At 49.1% G+C, this 15559-nt stretch overlaps 6 protein-coding genes across 6 annotated transcripts; 4 read left to right on the top strand and 2 right to left on the bottom strand.

The window, feature by feature from the left end:
- Window positions 1-181: 181 nt before the first annotated feature.
- BO87DRAFT_373293 (DNA-directed RNA polymerase core subunit RPC19) lies at window positions 182-1434 on the bottom strand. Its single transcript, XM_025622510.1, has 5 exons — window positions 1088-1434; window positions 886-1031; window positions 720-811; window positions 565-641; window positions 182-490 (listed from the first exon to the last, which is right to left on the bottom strand). Exons 2-5 carry the CDS (start codon window positions 994-996, stop codon window positions 357-359), a joined length of 414 nt encoding a protein of 137 aa, XP_025483920.1. The 5' UTR covers window positions 997-1031; window positions 1088-1434; the 3' UTR covers window positions 182-356.
- Window positions 1435-5651: 4217 nt separating this feature from the next.
- On the top strand, window positions 5652-6260 carry BO87DRAFT_168006 (uncharacterized protein). The gene has a single exon (XM_025618312.1). The coding sequence runs from the start codon at window positions 5766-5768 to the stop codon at window positions 6099-6101; it is 336 nt and encodes a 111-aa protein (XP_025483919.1). The 5' UTR covers window positions 5652-5765; the 3' UTR covers window positions 6102-6260.
- Window positions 6261-6711: 451 nt separating this feature from the next.
- Window positions 6712-7105, top strand: BO87DRAFT_167956 (uncharacterized protein). The gene has a single exon (XM_025618310.1). The coding sequence runs from the start codon at window positions 6763-6765 to the stop codon at window positions 6961-6963; it is 201 nt and encodes a 66-aa protein (XP_025483918.1). The 5' UTR covers window positions 6712-6762; the 3' UTR covers window positions 6964-7105.
- A 2422-nt stretch (window positions 7106-9527) lies between these two features.
- Window positions 9528-10751, top strand: BO87DRAFT_299842 (uncharacterized protein; the record flags this gene model as incomplete). The annotated part of the gene is made up of 2 exons (XM_025619107.1): window positions 9528-10454; window positions 10524-10751. Coding segments are annotated over 2 exons (1155 nt in total), but the record flags the coding sequence as incomplete, so codon positions are not given.
- An 858-nt stretch (window positions 10752-11609) lies between these two features.
- On the bottom strand, window positions 11610-12876 carry rrp36 (putative pre-rRNA processing protein). The gene is made up of 2 exons (XM_025625821.1): window positions 12664-12876; window positions 11610-12612 (listed from the first exon to the last, which is right to left on the bottom strand). Exons 1-2 carry the CDS (start codon window positions 12835-12837, stop codon window positions 11710-11712), a joined length of 1077 nt encoding a protein of 358 aa, XP_025483916.1. The 5' UTR covers window positions 12838-12876; the 3' UTR covers window positions 11610-11709.
- A 701-nt stretch (window positions 12877-13577) lies between these two features.
- BO87DRAFT_299408 (NIF domain protein) lies at window positions 13578-15422 on the top strand (the record flags this gene model as incomplete). The annotated part of the gene is made up of 1 exon (XM_025619096.1): window positions 13578-15422. The coding sequence occupies one exon, from the start codon at window positions 13578-13580 to the stop codon at window positions 15420-15422; it is 1845 nt and encodes a 614-aa protein (XP_025483915.1).
- Between the last annotated feature and the right edge of the window lie 137 nt (window positions 15423-15559).

Here is a 15559-nt window from a genome sequence, read left to right as displayed (position 1 = left end):
ACATCCAGGGCTAAAAGCCAGCAAGCGTCAACAGAGCCCAGGCCACATAATCAACCCACATATCTATGAGCATATAGTAGTGCTGTAGTAGATGCTATGGTATCCCTCACTCCATCCACCACCTCAAAACCCCCTGCATCTTACCCACCCACCCAATAAATACACCCCACCTAACCACCCCCAAAGAATAAAGAAAAGTAAAGTAAAATAAAAAAGAAGGAAAAGGTATAACTTTTCTACACACACAACGCCATCAATCCCATCAAATAGCAAATCATAACACACACAGAGAGAGAGCATCAAAGCCAATAACCACCCAAAAGTCTATAATATGTATAATAAAAAAAGATATATGCCTAAGCCTCCATGCGATCCGCCTGCGCAGCATTAAAGTCATCCCGAGCAGTGGTGAACTTATCCGTAACGACATCACAGAGATCCATTAGAGTGTCGAGACCTTTTTCGAGGGCTTCGACGGCGGTGGTTGTTTCTGTCAATCACAGTCAATATCAGCTGTCTTCAATCTATCTCAACCCAATGGGAGGTAGGGAGGGGTTTACTAACCATAAGTCTGAATCCGAAGATTCATCTTCGTCTCGGAAGGATGGGGGATAGTGTAACCGCAGAATTCGACGTCGGGGCTGTACCCAAGAAAAAACCACCCCGTTAGCAAGATCCAACATAGCAGTGTAATTTAAAGGGGGGGGTTGTGGACGCACTTCTTCATAATCGCATATCGCAGCGCATTACCCAGAGTGTGACCCTCTCCCTCGAATTGGAATGAAGCTGCGGTGTCGGATGAGCCGGGCAACTATCCCATTTGTTGAGATATTAGCATGCAGTCGGGAGGTATTCATATTAACAGTGTATGAAGTGTATACGTACGACAACAATGCGCTTCTCGTCCAGCTCGAGGACGTCGGTCTGCTCTTCCTGGGGCGCGGAGGCGTCCAGCATGGACTGGTCTTGTTCTTCGGAGTGGACGGAGGCGGGCATTTTGATCGAGACTTTATGGAATTAGGGTGTTGATCCTGCGGATCTGGTTAGCGCATTGTCTGGTATATTGTCGTTCGTTCGAGGTGTATACTGAGGGGGTAGGTGGTGGTGGTGGTGGTGGTGGTGGTGGTGATTCTTGAGGGGAGAGCGGAGGAGAGAAGGACTTAGTAGCGGGACACACAAGTCACGAATGCGGGAAATCTTAGAGGAATGGATTCCAGAGGATAGTATATTCCCGGCTAAAAGTGAATAGGCAATCAAAAGAGTCGTATGCGTCAAGTTTCGCAAATCACCAGACGCTTAATTGCTCATGAGGAGAAAAATGCGAAAAACGGTTTATCGATATCTCACCGCCTTCGGAGGAGGAGGAGAGCATATCCTTACCGCCTGCCTTATTGTACTTGAAGTATGCTGCTGCTGCTGCTGCTGCGATGTATGTTTGCCTTTGATTGGATCTATTGAAATCTACATCTTCACGAGTGCTACTAACTATCTACTCATAAATGACCTGTCTTTTGTAGGAGTTGCAAGCTGACTAGTCTGTAGCAGAAGCTAACGCACAGCATATCCTATTCAAGCACACTGCATAACTTATATCCAACGGCAGGATACGTACATACATATACGCCGTACACTGCGTGAACGAACGCTTTTCTCGGCCGTGTGCGACACTGGGTACGAAGTAGTATCTAGTAGCTAGCTTCTACTTAGTCGTTGTCAGGTTACTTCACATCATATGCATAAATATAGCAATCCGGATTGTGTCAAACATCGGGCACACGGTATGATCTACCACTATGCATACCCTTGTGCTACTGTGGCTTGATTTTATTCCCCCCTTCTTCTCTCCGTCGCTTGTCTTTTTTCTTTGCAGAATTGAGCTTTGCTTGCATAACAGCTACAGAGTAGTGCCGATCTGGTGCTACTGTGGTTTTTTTCCGGGTGGATGGATGGATGGATGGATACTGCAGGTTACCGACCGAGTAGGCGACTATTTGACTAATCCTTACTGGAGATGAGTCTTATGTCGCTGGACATACAGTAGTAGTGTTATTAGATCGGTCTTATTTTGTGAATGACTTGGTTTGTGTTGGTACGGAGGAGATAGAATGCTCCGGAGAGCTAGGTTCATTGAGTTCTATAAATATGTATGCCATGGGGCAGTTGAGTGCAATTAATGTCCGCACCAGGGAATATTTTAGTGCAACGAGGCTGTTACATACAGAAACCCAACTACTAAAGTAGTAGTAGTGATACGGTGTAATTGTTCTTAATATTCTCCATTCAATAGTTCATTTCGTTAGTACATAGGAGTAATACGTTAATCCTCCGTAGTAGCCAAGTAAGTACGCGACCAGGACCAGGCTACATACATACATGCTAAACAGTAAACACACACTGATAACCACGTACTAATTTAATTACTACTATTATTGACAATGGCATATTGCGATCGACCAGATGCTATATCGCTTGCCTTTGGGGAGCACGCCCCCTCTTTTTCTTTTCTGCCCACATGGAAGAACCAATATTAGCAACAGGGGGGGGGCCGTGCAGAGGTAACGCCGTTGAGACTAGACTCGGGCTTGAGGAAGGCTTAACACGGGGTGCTAATAAAATTAATAACATTATTAACTATTTGCCATCTGGCAATTTAAATCAATCTGTCAACACCGACCGTGTGTTTATGACACACAGTTTTGATAACGTGACGATGCAACTGTTCAAGATTTCGGAGAGTAATCATACTTGGATATTAAACTATTGCCTTGGCAGTGTAGATAGCTGGGTTCGCTACTGCAGGTATGGAGCTTCGGTTGTTAGGTAGTGCGTAGATAGATAGACTGTTATGTAGATAGTGTATAGTAAGTACTATGCTCGGATTCGGACTCGGAGTCGGTTGTTACTTGGTTGTTGTGGATGATGTCGTGATAGATGAGTGACGAAATGGATGGCGCGTACGGGAAGTTCTTGATTTGGTGTTGATTAGAAGATTGGATATTTTTGTTTGCCGAGTGTCCATTTGCTCCATCGCTAATACTAGTAGTAGGAGTGTCTACTCCGTACTAAGTACTCCATAGTTGGAGACATCTATCGGCAGGATGCTGTACTGTGTATATTGAGGATGGGGTCGGTTAATCCTCGAACAATCCCTTCCTTGCACATGGAAGTAGTGTTCAATAATCAACGCTCATTTTGCATATGCAGGGCAGGGTACATAGAGGAACTCCCGTGTGTAGTACTACTACGGAAAGATAATGGGTGGTTCTCGTTTCGAGAGACCACACGCGATAATCTATCTCGTACTCTTCCGGTGGGAGAGAAACAATATACATGCAGAGTAGTATCCACACCGTGTCCATGATAGTTACCTAATTAGCATCCACGAAATCGGGATCTCAGCTTGCCGAGCAAGCCACAACGATCAAATACACCGACCCTCCTGGGAAATAATAATATATTTCAACAGGTAGACCATGAACATGTTAAGTTGGTAGACCCTTTGTGATATGACAATCCATGGTACCACTTCAGCAGGTCAATAATTTCTGGAGACGGCAAGGCCGGACCCATAAACTAGTGGTTCATCAAGACTGGATGGCAAGGCCGTTCCTTAATCTTATTTGCAAGGAGCACACGTGGGCCCGCCAGGCCGAGGTTGGAACTTGGGAACTTATACCAAAGTAGACTAACGAGTTACTCCGGAGTAAAGTAAAAATAGGAGAGGAGGAGGAGGAGGAGGTTATGCGAGGGTGCAGACTTGTATTGTTTTTTAACACCTTGCACAATGAAGATTTACTGTACTTTCATCTGGATAGTCGTATGCATTGCTTGCCAGCTAGGTATTTCAACTACTCACTTTTTCCCGGTGATTTAGTTAGTAGATACTACTAAGTATCAAGTAGTAAGCCGGATCTCACTAGTCGTGATCCCCGGGTTAATGAGGCGGTCCCGTTTAATATTAAAAATGACTTTACCTCGTGGAGTGGGAAATGAGGGGAGAAGCGATCGGCCCTGATGATTGCCTCTCGCAAACGGGCTTATCCGCAGATGATTTCGGGCCTTGAATAGGAAGGTCTGTAAATATTCAGTTCATGGAAGTAATCCATAATGTCAACTCCCATCATCGGTACCTTGGAACGAGTTGTTGAGGATAGATAGATACATACTATCTACTAAGCCATCAGCGAGTACTGCTGCAAATATATTTGTCAGATCCACATCCCACCCAGCCGTGTAAGCATGCCACGCATTGGATCGGAGTACTGTGTAGTGCGTAAGTAGTACCTGCAAAGTATCACCACTGCAACTGTAGCAGGGATTGAAATGCTAATATCCCAGGAAGTCGATACAAAATGGAGCCCTCTGCATGCTTTGACTTTTTTACTAAACCTTCATGAGGAGTGACCGAACTCTTTTTTCCTACCCACCAGGCTGTCGGGAAGTGGTTCCGCGCGTTAGTTTTGACTCTTTTGAATGTATTGGGAATCGATATTGAGAAGGACGGTGTATACGCATTGGGCTAGATCGCTACCTAGAAGAATGGATGTGGCTTGCTTCTGCTACTGGTGATTGATTGATTGATTGATTGATTGGCTTGATTAGTAGGTCTGTTTTGAAGACAGCAAGTCAATTAAGTTTGACTCAGCAGAAAAAAAGTTTGACAGGTCCCATGTTTTGCATTGAGGCCTTGTTTGAGTCAAGCTGCCGTTCTGACTCGAGCAAAAAAGGGCCGGAGGCTTGGGTTTTGGTTGCACGAGGGCTGGGATTCAAAACCATCCCCAACAGTTGCTGCTGCTGCTGCTGCTGCTACTGTTACACCGGTCCGGCATCTCGGCTATCAAGGTAAGGTTAACTAGCTAATTCACTAATTATCTAACTGTTCAGAGTTACTCCGCGGGCCCTGTCTGTCCATCCTGCACTGCAAAACTGATTGAGACAATAGTGTTGTCGCAGGAAGCGAGCTAATCGTCTGAAAGAGAGAGATTCTCATTTCCGCCCCAGCCCGTGATCGAAGGGGCGCGGGCTAGGTTGGGAAAGAAGTCGATCTTCATTGTTCCCAATAGTTCGCTCGCAGGTTCATGTGCTGTGCTTGAAATGGGCCTGCGGAATTGACCACGCAAAGTCGAATGGAAGGCATGGGAAAAATTCTGCCTTACAGTAGTTCGGTGGCTCAGGCCCCTGGGATGTCGCAAGGTAAGCAGTGCCGGGCGATCATGTCTAGAATTTTACCTTTCGAGGCGGATGTGTGCGGGTGAGCAAGGTAGGAGTAGTAGGTAGGTGTTTTTCTATCCACTTCTCTCTCTATACCCTACATACAGTATCTACATACCTTATTACGCTTCTTAGTATGTATCTACAGTTGGAGCGTTGTTACTCCTACTTATCTGGGAGTAGCGACCGAGCAAGGTCAACTGATTTCCGGTGGATTGCTCCGGCTGGGCGCGGAAATCCCGGCCCTGATGGAAGAGGCTGCGTTGATAGTAAAAAGAAGCCCGTGTCGGATCATTTTAGTCTTACTCATATTGTAGAAAGTTAGTTACTACTTTTTGTTGGGGGCAGAAATGAGTGAGTGCAGTTCACAATATAGTCAGACATGACGATCTGATTATCATGTAATGTGTTATGTGTTATTGTTATTGCTGCTGCTGCTGTTGTTAGAGTAATATGAGGATAATTATCGTTATTATTATACCTTTTCTTATTTCTCCTACCCGAACAGTTGGTCTTCCCGGTCTGGAGCATTTGACGAAATTATTCATCCATTCATGCGACTGTTGGCTCGTCTCGGGCATGTCACAACGCGACACTCTCAACGAGAACGAGGGCCGATCGCCATCGTCGTCGTCGTCGGACTGTGCCGCGGGATGATCGATCGAGGCATCTGTAGAAGACCTGGTTGCCTACCTTGTTTCTTCTTTTTGCTTATCATATCATTAGTTACCAAGGTTAGCAAGGGAAGCCTTACCAAGAATTCATCTACTTCTTTCCACACTAGCGAGCAGAGACTGAGACTGAGAGAGAGAGGAACGTGGGGAAATGTGAGATGTCAACTTTTCGGATTAATTCGTCAAGCCCCCAATAGAGAGAGAGGCTGTTGCTGACTGCAGACTAGTCTAAGAAGAGAAGAGGAGGGGGGGGGAGAAAGTGGGCAAGTCGGAGGGGTGGAAACGAGAAGCGAAACTGTGGTTAGTGAGTTAACAGGATTACTAGTATTATGTCTGACAGAAGAGTGGATTCATGGATCGGGGCAGGGACTATTGTTTCCACCAGTTTGGCGCCGGTGGATTCGGGGATGGTGAGGGACGCTGGTGTCGCAGGTGCGTCGCCACCAGGGGGGGGGAAGGAACCAAACCAGGCTCTCTTTTCCTTTCCCCCAATTTTATCCACCCTGCGTCGGACGCCGACACGATAGTTTGTTGGCACGGGATGGATGGATGGCTGTGTGTCAGTCATCCACTACTTACTGTACCCTCCACTACAGAACAAGGCCGTCATATTCACCACTTTCACTCGAGCAAGAATATGATATTTAGTAGGAGAGAAAAGAAAGGTAGCGATGAGAATGAACATGGAAGAATCATCTTGTGCCATCTGCTACACTCTCAAAACGAGTGCAAAATTCCTAGCCGGTGACTGGCTCGGGAATTCCCAAATGTTCCAGCTGTCTCACAGGCCAGCGGCAGTTCCTGGATCTCCATAGGCCGGATCCCGGATGGGTCGCAGGGAAGAGCCCCTACCTTGTCTTCAGTTGGATGGAACACGATGGTCGGGCCAAGAGACGAACTAAACTGGTTAAGTTGTACCTTTGTCTGGTGCGTGTCTGGACTCTTCAAAGTAATCTTCTGTTCTTTCTTGTTTCCCCCCCCTCTCTCCCCTCCCTCCTCTACTATCGTCCAACACATGATAGTATATTGCCTAAGTACGTATAGACAGGGAAGGAAAACAAAAAAGATAAAAAGATAAAAAGAGATAAGGGAAAGTAGGCCAGGGTGTGAATTTTGTAAACACCTAATGTGAAGACTACAGATACATTCATTACATCAGAAAAGTGAGAGATAAAAACTCCCAGGTGTCATCTTATCATGCCAGCCCGATGACAAGAACACAAGAGAGTAGGTAGGAGAAAAAGAAAGAGGTGTGTGGTACTACAGTCCAACCGATGTGAACCCGAGGCGATCAGCAGCAACCGCCAATTGTCACAAAAGTGTCACATCATCGGCGGACAAGCCCTGGGCGGAAACAAACCATGTCTCAGCTGGTGCCAATCAAGTGGGAATCCTGCTCCACTTGGTCTGAGCATTTTCAGGAGATTATTGGGATGGATCCCAGTCCGGTTTTCTATTTTTCTCTTCTTGTCTGTCTGTCTGTCTGTCTGTTCTGTCTGTCTTGTGTTTCTTGTACACAAGATAATTCTTCATTATTATTTCTTATTATTTTCTATTTTACTTGTTATAGTATATTCGTATTAGGAGAGATTACTAGGTGTTCACCTTCCTTTTTCAGGTCCTCCGTAGATTAGTAGGTATTCTTTTAACTTGCTTGTTACATGTTCTCTCTTTCTTTCTTTCTTTCTCCTTCAGTGGTTTCGAACTAAGAGTCCCTAATGCTCCTAGCGACCAGGATCTCTTCTGGTTCTTGATATCGTATCCATTATTTTCTTCTTTTTTTAAATAATACTTTCCCATATTTTTCTTTTTCTATTTCTTTTTTACTTTTATTATTATTATGACAATTCTAGTAAAGTAAGTCCAAGTCTCGTCTTCTTCCCCACATCCATTCATTCAAGGTCTTGGTCGCCTCCATTGCAGCCCAATTAATTCCCACTCCCCCGTTTGATGATGATTATTTCTCCTGCTCGTTTCTCGCCTGTTCTCCGTCCTGGGTTTTAGGTTTCTTTCTTTTCTATCTTCTATTTTTCCGTGTTTCTCATTTCTTTTTTCCCTTTTTCCCTTCTTCCCTTATTTTTATTTCGCTTATTATCAATCATAATTTCCTGGCTCCAACCCTGCCGCGTGTTCGGATTGAATGGCACGGTCCAACTGATAGCCCTTTCATCGTTCTGGCTACTAGTGCCAACCCTCTTCTGCCACCGTCTCATCGAGATTAAATCGACCTGTTGGATTTCCCTTCGCACTCCCCGATCCATCCATCCCGCTTCCATACCAGACAACTTTGCCCCATACCGCCCTCCCAACTAATACCTACCTTACTTACTAGTTAGTCCACCTTCTGCTTCTTCTTCTCCATCATCCATACAATTTATCCTCCCTCGCTCGGGTCTGGTCTTCTCAGCCTTCTTTTTCTTCCTTTCTTCTTCCTTCCTCTTCCCCTCTTCCTCATTTTTGCCTTTTACTGTTATTTTTGCTTTTTCTACTTTCCCTCTCTCTATCTGTTCTTCCTTCTCTCTACTTCTTGTTAGCTTCCTTTTTTTCTTCCTCATTTCTTCCTTGAATATCATTATTATATCAGCATCATCGTGATATCCTCAATATTGATTCCCCCCCCTCCTTCCATCCTTCCCCTCCTTCTTCTCGGGCCATTTACCTACCTCGCATGGGGGCCAGACCTATCGAGATCCGCTTCCACCACACACTATCGCTTTGTCGCTCTGGAACACCACACCCCCCCCGGCCTGACCGACCTCTAACCGTTGTCACACTGCCGCCGGCCAGCCTTAGCTAACCGCCTCCCTCAAGTATCTGACCACTCCCCGTCGTTGTCACCTCCCACCACCTGTTTGACGACTTTTACCTGGGGTGCCACATTGAACGTTGATCTCTTCCTCCTTACCCCCCTCCGTCCTCCGTGCCTTTCCATTGTTCGGGCTGGATCCGTCGGTCTTTTGAAAGCTGCTTCCGCCCCCATTCCAGAGCTCAACCTCGACCTCGCCTCCCCCCGAAGACCAATATTAGCCGCCTCCGCTACCGAGCTCTCAAATCCGCGCGCGCTTTCATCCGATCTCGCCCTACCACCCCCATAATTCCAGCGCTTGTTAGAGAAAGCTTGATACTCCACCTGCTCCAGGCTGTGAGACGTTGGGTGGCACGGTTCTTAGCACCGTACAGGAACACGCTATATAGTCGGTGGCTGTGTGAGACAGCTCCCGAGGGGGAATTTTTCTTTTCTTTTTCTCTTTCGCCAGCCTATATCGGTTTGACGGCTGCACCGTCCCTTTGATTCGACTGCTTCCCCTGGTCAGCTGTGTGCTTTCGCCAAGGAGTTTCCCGCTCCTTTGTGTCCTGTCGAATTCGTCACCCTTCGTTGTCATTATGTCGACCGCGGTTGCGCCTGCCCAGGCTGCTCCGCTCACGTCTCCACGTATGACCCGCGATATCAGTCCGAAAAATTGCCCAACACTGGCGCCTGCATCTTCAGGTAACCAGACGAGTACCACGCCGCCGCGCCCATCCGGTGTCTCTCGGGATGTGTCGTCGGCCAAAAGCTCGCCTGCAGGAAAGAAACCGACCTCGCCTTCGTAAGTATCTTACCCGACAGTCGCTGGCTGAATCGCCGATGCAGATTGTTGACCTTTCAGCAGATCACAGGCCGGATCCACTGCGAGTCGAGTTATCGTGAAAAAGGAACCTCCGTCCTCCCCGGCAATGCAGTCTCATACTAGACCTCGCCCTCGCAGATTAGACCTTTCCAGTAGCCTTCCGACCTCGGGGGGCTTGTCCGCTCGGCCTCCTGGCGGCCCTATGACTGCGAGAGAGGGCGTCAACATGCAAGAGGTCGGGATCGCTTGCCTGTCCCCGGGATTTCAAACACATGACCCTGTGATGAGGGAGCAGCTGCAGCGGAGCTTATCGGTTCGGGATCAGCAGCGCTCAATAATCGAATCGCGTTTACAGAAGTCCGCCAAGGATGACGGGCCCGATGGAATCAAGCCATCTGAATCATTCGGCCTCCCCCGGGTCGGTGCATCGAAGAGAAGACCCCCGCCTGGCCTCTCCATCGTGCCTCCTTCCGCAGCCCAATTTGCCAGTGAACGTGTCATCCAATCTGCGCCATTGAATCAGACCTTCACGGGCCGAAACGAAGCGCAGCCCTTAACCCGTCATGTTGTTAACCAAAGCCCGACTTTGGGTTCCACATCTCACATCCATCACCTCCCTGCTACGCAAACAACCAATCGCTTGCCCCCGCTCTCTGACGTCTTTGGAAATGAGGCGTTGGGCCGCGATCGCGAGGCAAACCGGGGACTATATTACCCCAGCGCGACAGCTGCAAACCCGCCTCAATCGAACAATCTTCCCCCAATTCCCTCCCCTCGCATCTCCCGGGATGCCGCTCAACCTCCCAAGCGCCCCAGGGAGTACCGTTCCGCCGAGGAAGCTGTCCAGGAACTGTCAGGCGGGCGCGAGGAGCTTCTGCCGCGCATTGTACATTACGGCGGCCACCAACCCCCCACTCCACCATCTCCCCGTGTGGCTAACGGACCGCCAAAGTCTGGAGTGCCTCACTCGGATGCTACGCCCATGGCGAACGCGCACCCCCCGCAGCCGTCATTGTACCCATCCGAGGGTACTGCTCGGCGCCGCTCGAGAAACGAGTACGAACATGAGCACGGCAGCCCGCCCTTGGGCCACGGCCCCGACCCACATTATCGCCCTAACCCAGCTTTGGCCTCTGGTGCAAGTTCCACCTATGGCCCATTTGGGGCTGGGAGAGACTCGCCCGAGACCCAGCGCAGAAAGAAGGAAGAATTCCTTAGTCTCTGCGCACGTGCCTGGGACCTATTCCATTCTTAACTCATGACCAATTGCTTAGGGTCTCCCTATGCGATCTGATTTGGCCCGTCGCTATGAATGCACTCTCAAATACCGCCAATCTTCCCTCATGCGCTATTCGGTGTGGTCAGTACTTGAGAAATTATGGATAGGCATGGCCCAGCAGAAGGTGCTTATTTGGGAGCAATCACCCCCGGCTGAACTGCGGGCCCACAAACACAGCAGATTTTACGTGTGGAGGGAGTGTGTCTGAAGAATATTATATATTCTAGACATGATGCATATGCCGAACTACACGACTACCTATATGAACCGCATGAACAGTCGCTCTTTGAAAAAGAACGGAAGGGTAGAACCCGTCCCTTCAATCTCATCCCTTTTACCCATTTTGCATCTTATACCATGTTAGGCCAGACGCCTTCATTGTTTGCCATTGGTTCCATGTGTTTATTTCTATTCGATCATTATTCAATCTCTTCTCTTTCATTGCCCTTTTCCTCCGATCGTCCCCTCGAGGGGAACTTGCTTTGTTCTGGACATGAGGCGTTATTTTGTTATGGGTTTAAAGATCATGTTCTTCGAAGAATCATGTCTATATTGTTTCGAGGACCTCAGATTTCGGTGATCCTTGCGTCATTGACTTATGGCTTGTTGCGATACCATTTGATTGTTTGTTTGTGCTTACGCGTCTGATTATCCTGATACAGCAATAGTTATTGGATGTTGGTTGTTCGCCATCTGGCAGTGATAATATGTTCTTCATTTTTTTTTTTCTTTCTGACTAAGCTGCAACTACGCCTGGAAGGAAAAGGTCGGTTTTGGATAATGATAAGTAATACGGTGTCTATATAAACACTCCCGGACTGTCGGCGTGGAAGTGATGTTCTGAAATGAATTTTGTAGAGAATATATGCCTATGCAGTTGTGAACTATATACAATATGATGGGCCAGGCATCAGGATCAGACAAGCTCCAGCATCTATGCAACTCGGCGGCGTTTCCAGCCACCACCACCTCCACCGCCACTCGGCGCATCGTCGCCAGCCAAGGCTCTCCGCTCCATGGGCATCTCCTTTCTCTCCTTGGCTGCAGTCTTCTTGCGCTTCCTTTCGAGTGCCTTGGTGCGGTCCTTGGAGTTCATGTTCTCGTACTTCTTGAGCAGCACCTGCTTCTTCAGGTCCGACTTCTTCAAGAAGTACGGGTTGCTCTTCTTTCCTTCACGGATGAGCTGTTTCTCCTTCTTCTTATGCTCCGCTAAGACCTCCTTCTCACGTTTCCTGTTCTCCATCGCTCGAAGACGGTCTTGAGTCGACCGAATCGTACGCTTCAGAGCTTCTTTCTGTTCCTGGTTCTTTGTCTTGGCATATTGTTCCTTCAACTGCTTCAGCTCATCCCGGCGATACTCGTCCAAGAATGCGTATGCGTTGCTCGCTGCCTGAGGGTTTCCGCGGCCACCCTGGCTCAAGACAGTCGGGTCGAAGCGGGGGTCTCGCGACTTGGGCACACCCGGCGGCTCAATGATTGTCCGTTTGCGGGAGACGGCATGTTTGGAGGATTGTACGGCCGGCGCATGTTTGGAGGAACGGGAATGCTTTTCAGAGTCCTTGTTTTTCGACAGCGCTTGACGTTTCTGTTCGCGCGCCTCTTGAATCCGCGCTCGAATGTCGTCTAAGGGGGAAGGAGCGGCAGGCTCCTCTTCTGTCTTGGAGGCCTTGGATGACCGCTTCGATTTAAGGCCTATAGATGCTTGTGCTTTCGCCAATGCGCCGAATGAGATGCTGCTTAGTGAGGCTTGAACGTCGTCTTGGGGATCGTCGCTGTCGTCTTCGTCATCTTCGTCGTCCTCCTCGTCATCATCCATATCTTCCGGGTCGACTTGAGACTGCGAAATAGTCAGCATTTTGTGACGTCTATCAGAGAATAGGGAACCAACCACATCGTCATCGTCGTCTTCGTCTAGGGAACCATCACTGCCACTCTCTGAGCCCGACTCGTCAGAGCGGAGATCGTCGCTCGCCTGCTCCGAGCCAGACTGGTCAGAATAGAGCTCCTCGTCATCCTGGGCGACAGCTCGCACGCGGCGATTCAATAGGTCTGAAATAGTCATTTCGCAGTTCTTGGATGGGGGATGTATAACCGTATTTAGTTCATGCAAGGTGAGATGAAAACCCAAGCTGGCCGGGCGGTGAGATCGGCGGCCGAAAAAAAATGAGGCCGTTCTGCCGTTCCTGGAAGGCGGCGATCAGGGCGTCTCCACCTTGATTGGCCAGATCCCCCGATAAGTAGGTCACTTTTTCTGCCTCCGCATATCTTCTATCTTTCTTTTATCGTTGGCTGCTCTCATCCTCTTCACTCTCCCTCCTGTGTCGCGGCGGATTCCTACGTTGGTCGCCCATCTTCCAGGAATCTTCCATTCATGTTGCGAGTACGCCAATGCTGCCTATTCCCTCGTTTGCCTCTGATTGCTATAACGCCCCGCCCCGCCCCGATAGTCCCCTCTCCTGATCGCAAGCTTCATAGTGGGGTGTCCTCCAAGGTGTGCACTTTTGGTCCGAATATATGAATATCTGTATTGCTAACACCATTGGATAGGTTGCTCTGGGAACAATCAGCGCTAGTTATACTCCTGTCAATTTCCGCACATGCTATCATAAATCCTCGAATCCACCCCAGTTCTCTGTCCGCAACAACCAGTCCGTTGAGCCCGACATGGAGTCAACAAATGCATCGGCGTTCGACGCCTCAAGTATGGACAGTCGCGTTTGTCGTGATGGTTCCAATTCTTCTGTGGTAGGGGATGATCAGCCTGCCTGGAGACCGTATAAAGACCGCTGGGCTCGTCAGAAAATGAGGAACACCAAGCGCAACGGCACAGAGGATTCCGGCACGACGGCTCCGGGAAATGCTCCCCCATCTGCTCGCCCGCGGCAAAAGCTACCACGACGGAGCAAACAGGTAGCCGAAAAGAACATTCGGGAAGAGATGCAATCACAAGCATCACAGTCTGCCAATACAGCGTCCTATGCACCAGGTCATCCATCCCAGAACAGCTTTGGGACATTTGACAACTTCAATCTGGCACCTATGTTTCTCCCGTTCCAGAACGGCATGGCTGCGCCAAACGAAACTTTTCCAGGGTTTCAGCAGCCTTTCTGGCAGCTCCCATTGGAGCAACAGCAACAGCTTCTTCAAGCTCCTTTGGGTGAGCCCACTAATCCTTCTTTCAGTTTCCCTCCGTTGAATGACATGAGTGCGTTCCCTGGTGGATTGCCTCCCATGTTCCCGCCTGCATTCATGAACTTTGCGCCAACGAATCCATTGATGACAATGCCACCATTCGGGCCCATGGCCTTCCCAGCAGCTGGCTCTGCTGGAGTTAATACCCGCAACATGTCCAGCCAGGTTCCATCGCCACGCCCGGGGTCTTCATCCAAGGCACGCGCTAGTCCTCGCCCTCGTTCCAAGAAGTTCGAGTCTCCGACACCACCTAAAAGAGCCCTTCCAACACCGGCCTACCTTGAGCAGTCATCAAAACCAGCCAAACGGAATTCCTGGAAACAACCTCTACTAGTCATCTTGGACTTGAACGGCACGCTCGTTCATCGGCCTGACCGGTACATGCCGCCTCGATTCAAGCGAAGAGCGGGACTAGACATCTTTATACAGACATTGATGCAGAAATACAAGGTCATGATATGGTCGAGTGCCCGTCCCCCCACCGTCGATGGCATCTGCCGCCAACTCTTCATCAATGACAGCCGGACGCAAATCGTCGCTGAATGGCACCGCGAACACTTCAACCTCACACCACAGCAATACGATGCCAAAATCCAGGTCTACAAAACCCTCAGTACCGTCTGGGCTGACGAAAAGGTCCAAGCATCATACCCCAGCCCCGAAAGCCTGGGCTCATCCGTACCTGGAACCTTCCAAAAGACCTGCTGGGACCAAACCAACACCATCTTAATCGACGACACCCGCCTCAAAGCAAGCAGCGAACCAAGCAATCTCCTCGAAATCCCCACCTTCGACGGACACTCCGGCGCAGAAGACGCGGCCACATTAACAAAGGTTCTGCAAATGCTCGAGGAGCTATCCTTACACGACGACGTCAGCCAAGTCCTCCACAAATGGTACAACTCGATCCCCAAAACTGGCAACCTGTGTCTCGACATCAAGCTCCAAGACGACGCCGAAGCCCAACAACAACCCGAAACCACCCAACAACAACCCCAACCCAAACCCAACGACGTCCCCCTCACACCAGCTGAAATCGCCGAAGCACGCAAACAACGCCGCAAAGCCCGCAAGCGCGAAAAGACCGCCGAGAAAGCCAGGGCCCGCCAGATTCAGAAGCAAGAAGATCGTCTTGCCGCCAAAGCGAAAAAGCAACAACCACCACCACCTCCTACATCTATCCCAGTGGCCGCCGCCGCCTCTTCTACTGTCGATGAAACGATTACCGGCACACCACGTACAGACCCTTCCTCATATCCTCCTCCCTCCCCATCATCGCCTTCTTCGGACTCAACACCGGGTGGCACTGCCATACCATCCGGACTTGATCTAAATGAAAACGTCAGTAATACTTTGGGTGACGGTGATGCAAGTGATCGTTCGCCATCACCTGCCGCTTCGACCCAGTCTGAGAACTATCTCTTGGATCGGTTGGAGGAGTCGTTGAAGACTTGAGGTTTCTTTTTATGTTATTTCTTCTTCATCTGTCTGCATTAGATATCACCTTCTGTATTGTGGGAGGTGGGTATTCCACATGATATGGTAATGGTGCATCCACTCATGGCAGGAGACCGGGGGATAATCTAAGAGGA

Source organism: Aspergillus neoniger, assembly GCF_003184625.1.
Source record: "Aspergillus neoniger CBS 115656 unplaced genomic scaffold BO87scaffold_4, whole genome shotgun sequence".
Taxonomy (NCBI): domain Eukaryota; kingdom Fungi; phylum Ascomycota; class Eurotiomycetes; order Eurotiales; family Aspergillaceae; genus Aspergillus; species Aspergillus neoniger.
Note: the sequence above shows the minus strand (reverse complement) of the source record. Positions and strands in the feature narration are given on the sequence as shown.

Excerpts from the sequence above, each read along its gene's own strand:
- rrp36 (XM_025625821.1), bottom strand. The coding sequence starts at position 12,837 with ATGACTATTTCAGACCTATTGAATCGCCGCGTGCGAGCTGTCGCCCAG. Across the intron at positions 12,613-12,663 it reads AAGACGACGATGACGATGTG|TCTCAAGTCGACCCGGAAGA; the intron begins GTTGGTTCCCTA and ends ACTATTTCGCAG.
- BO87DRAFT_373293 (XM_025622510.1), bottom strand. The coding sequence starts at position 996 with ATGCCCGCCTCCGTCCACTCCGAAGAACAAGACCAGTCCATGCTGGAC. Across the intron at positions 812-885 it reads ACGAGAAGCGCATTGTTGTC|TTGCCCGGCTCATCCGACAC; the intron begins GTACGTATACAC and ends CAAATGGGATAG. Across the intron at positions 491-564 it reads TCTTCGGATTCAGACTTATG|AAACAACCACCGCCGTCGAA; the intron begins GTTAGTAAACCC and ends TGTGATTGACAG.
- BO87DRAFT_168006 (XM_025618312.1), top strand. The coding sequence starts at position 5,766 with ATGCGACTGTTGGCTCGTCTCGGGCATGTCACAACGCGACACTCTCAA.
- BO87DRAFT_167956 (XM_025618310.1), top strand. The coding sequence starts at position 6,763 with ATGGTCGGGCCAAGAGACGAACTAAACTGGTTAAGTTGTACCTTTGTC.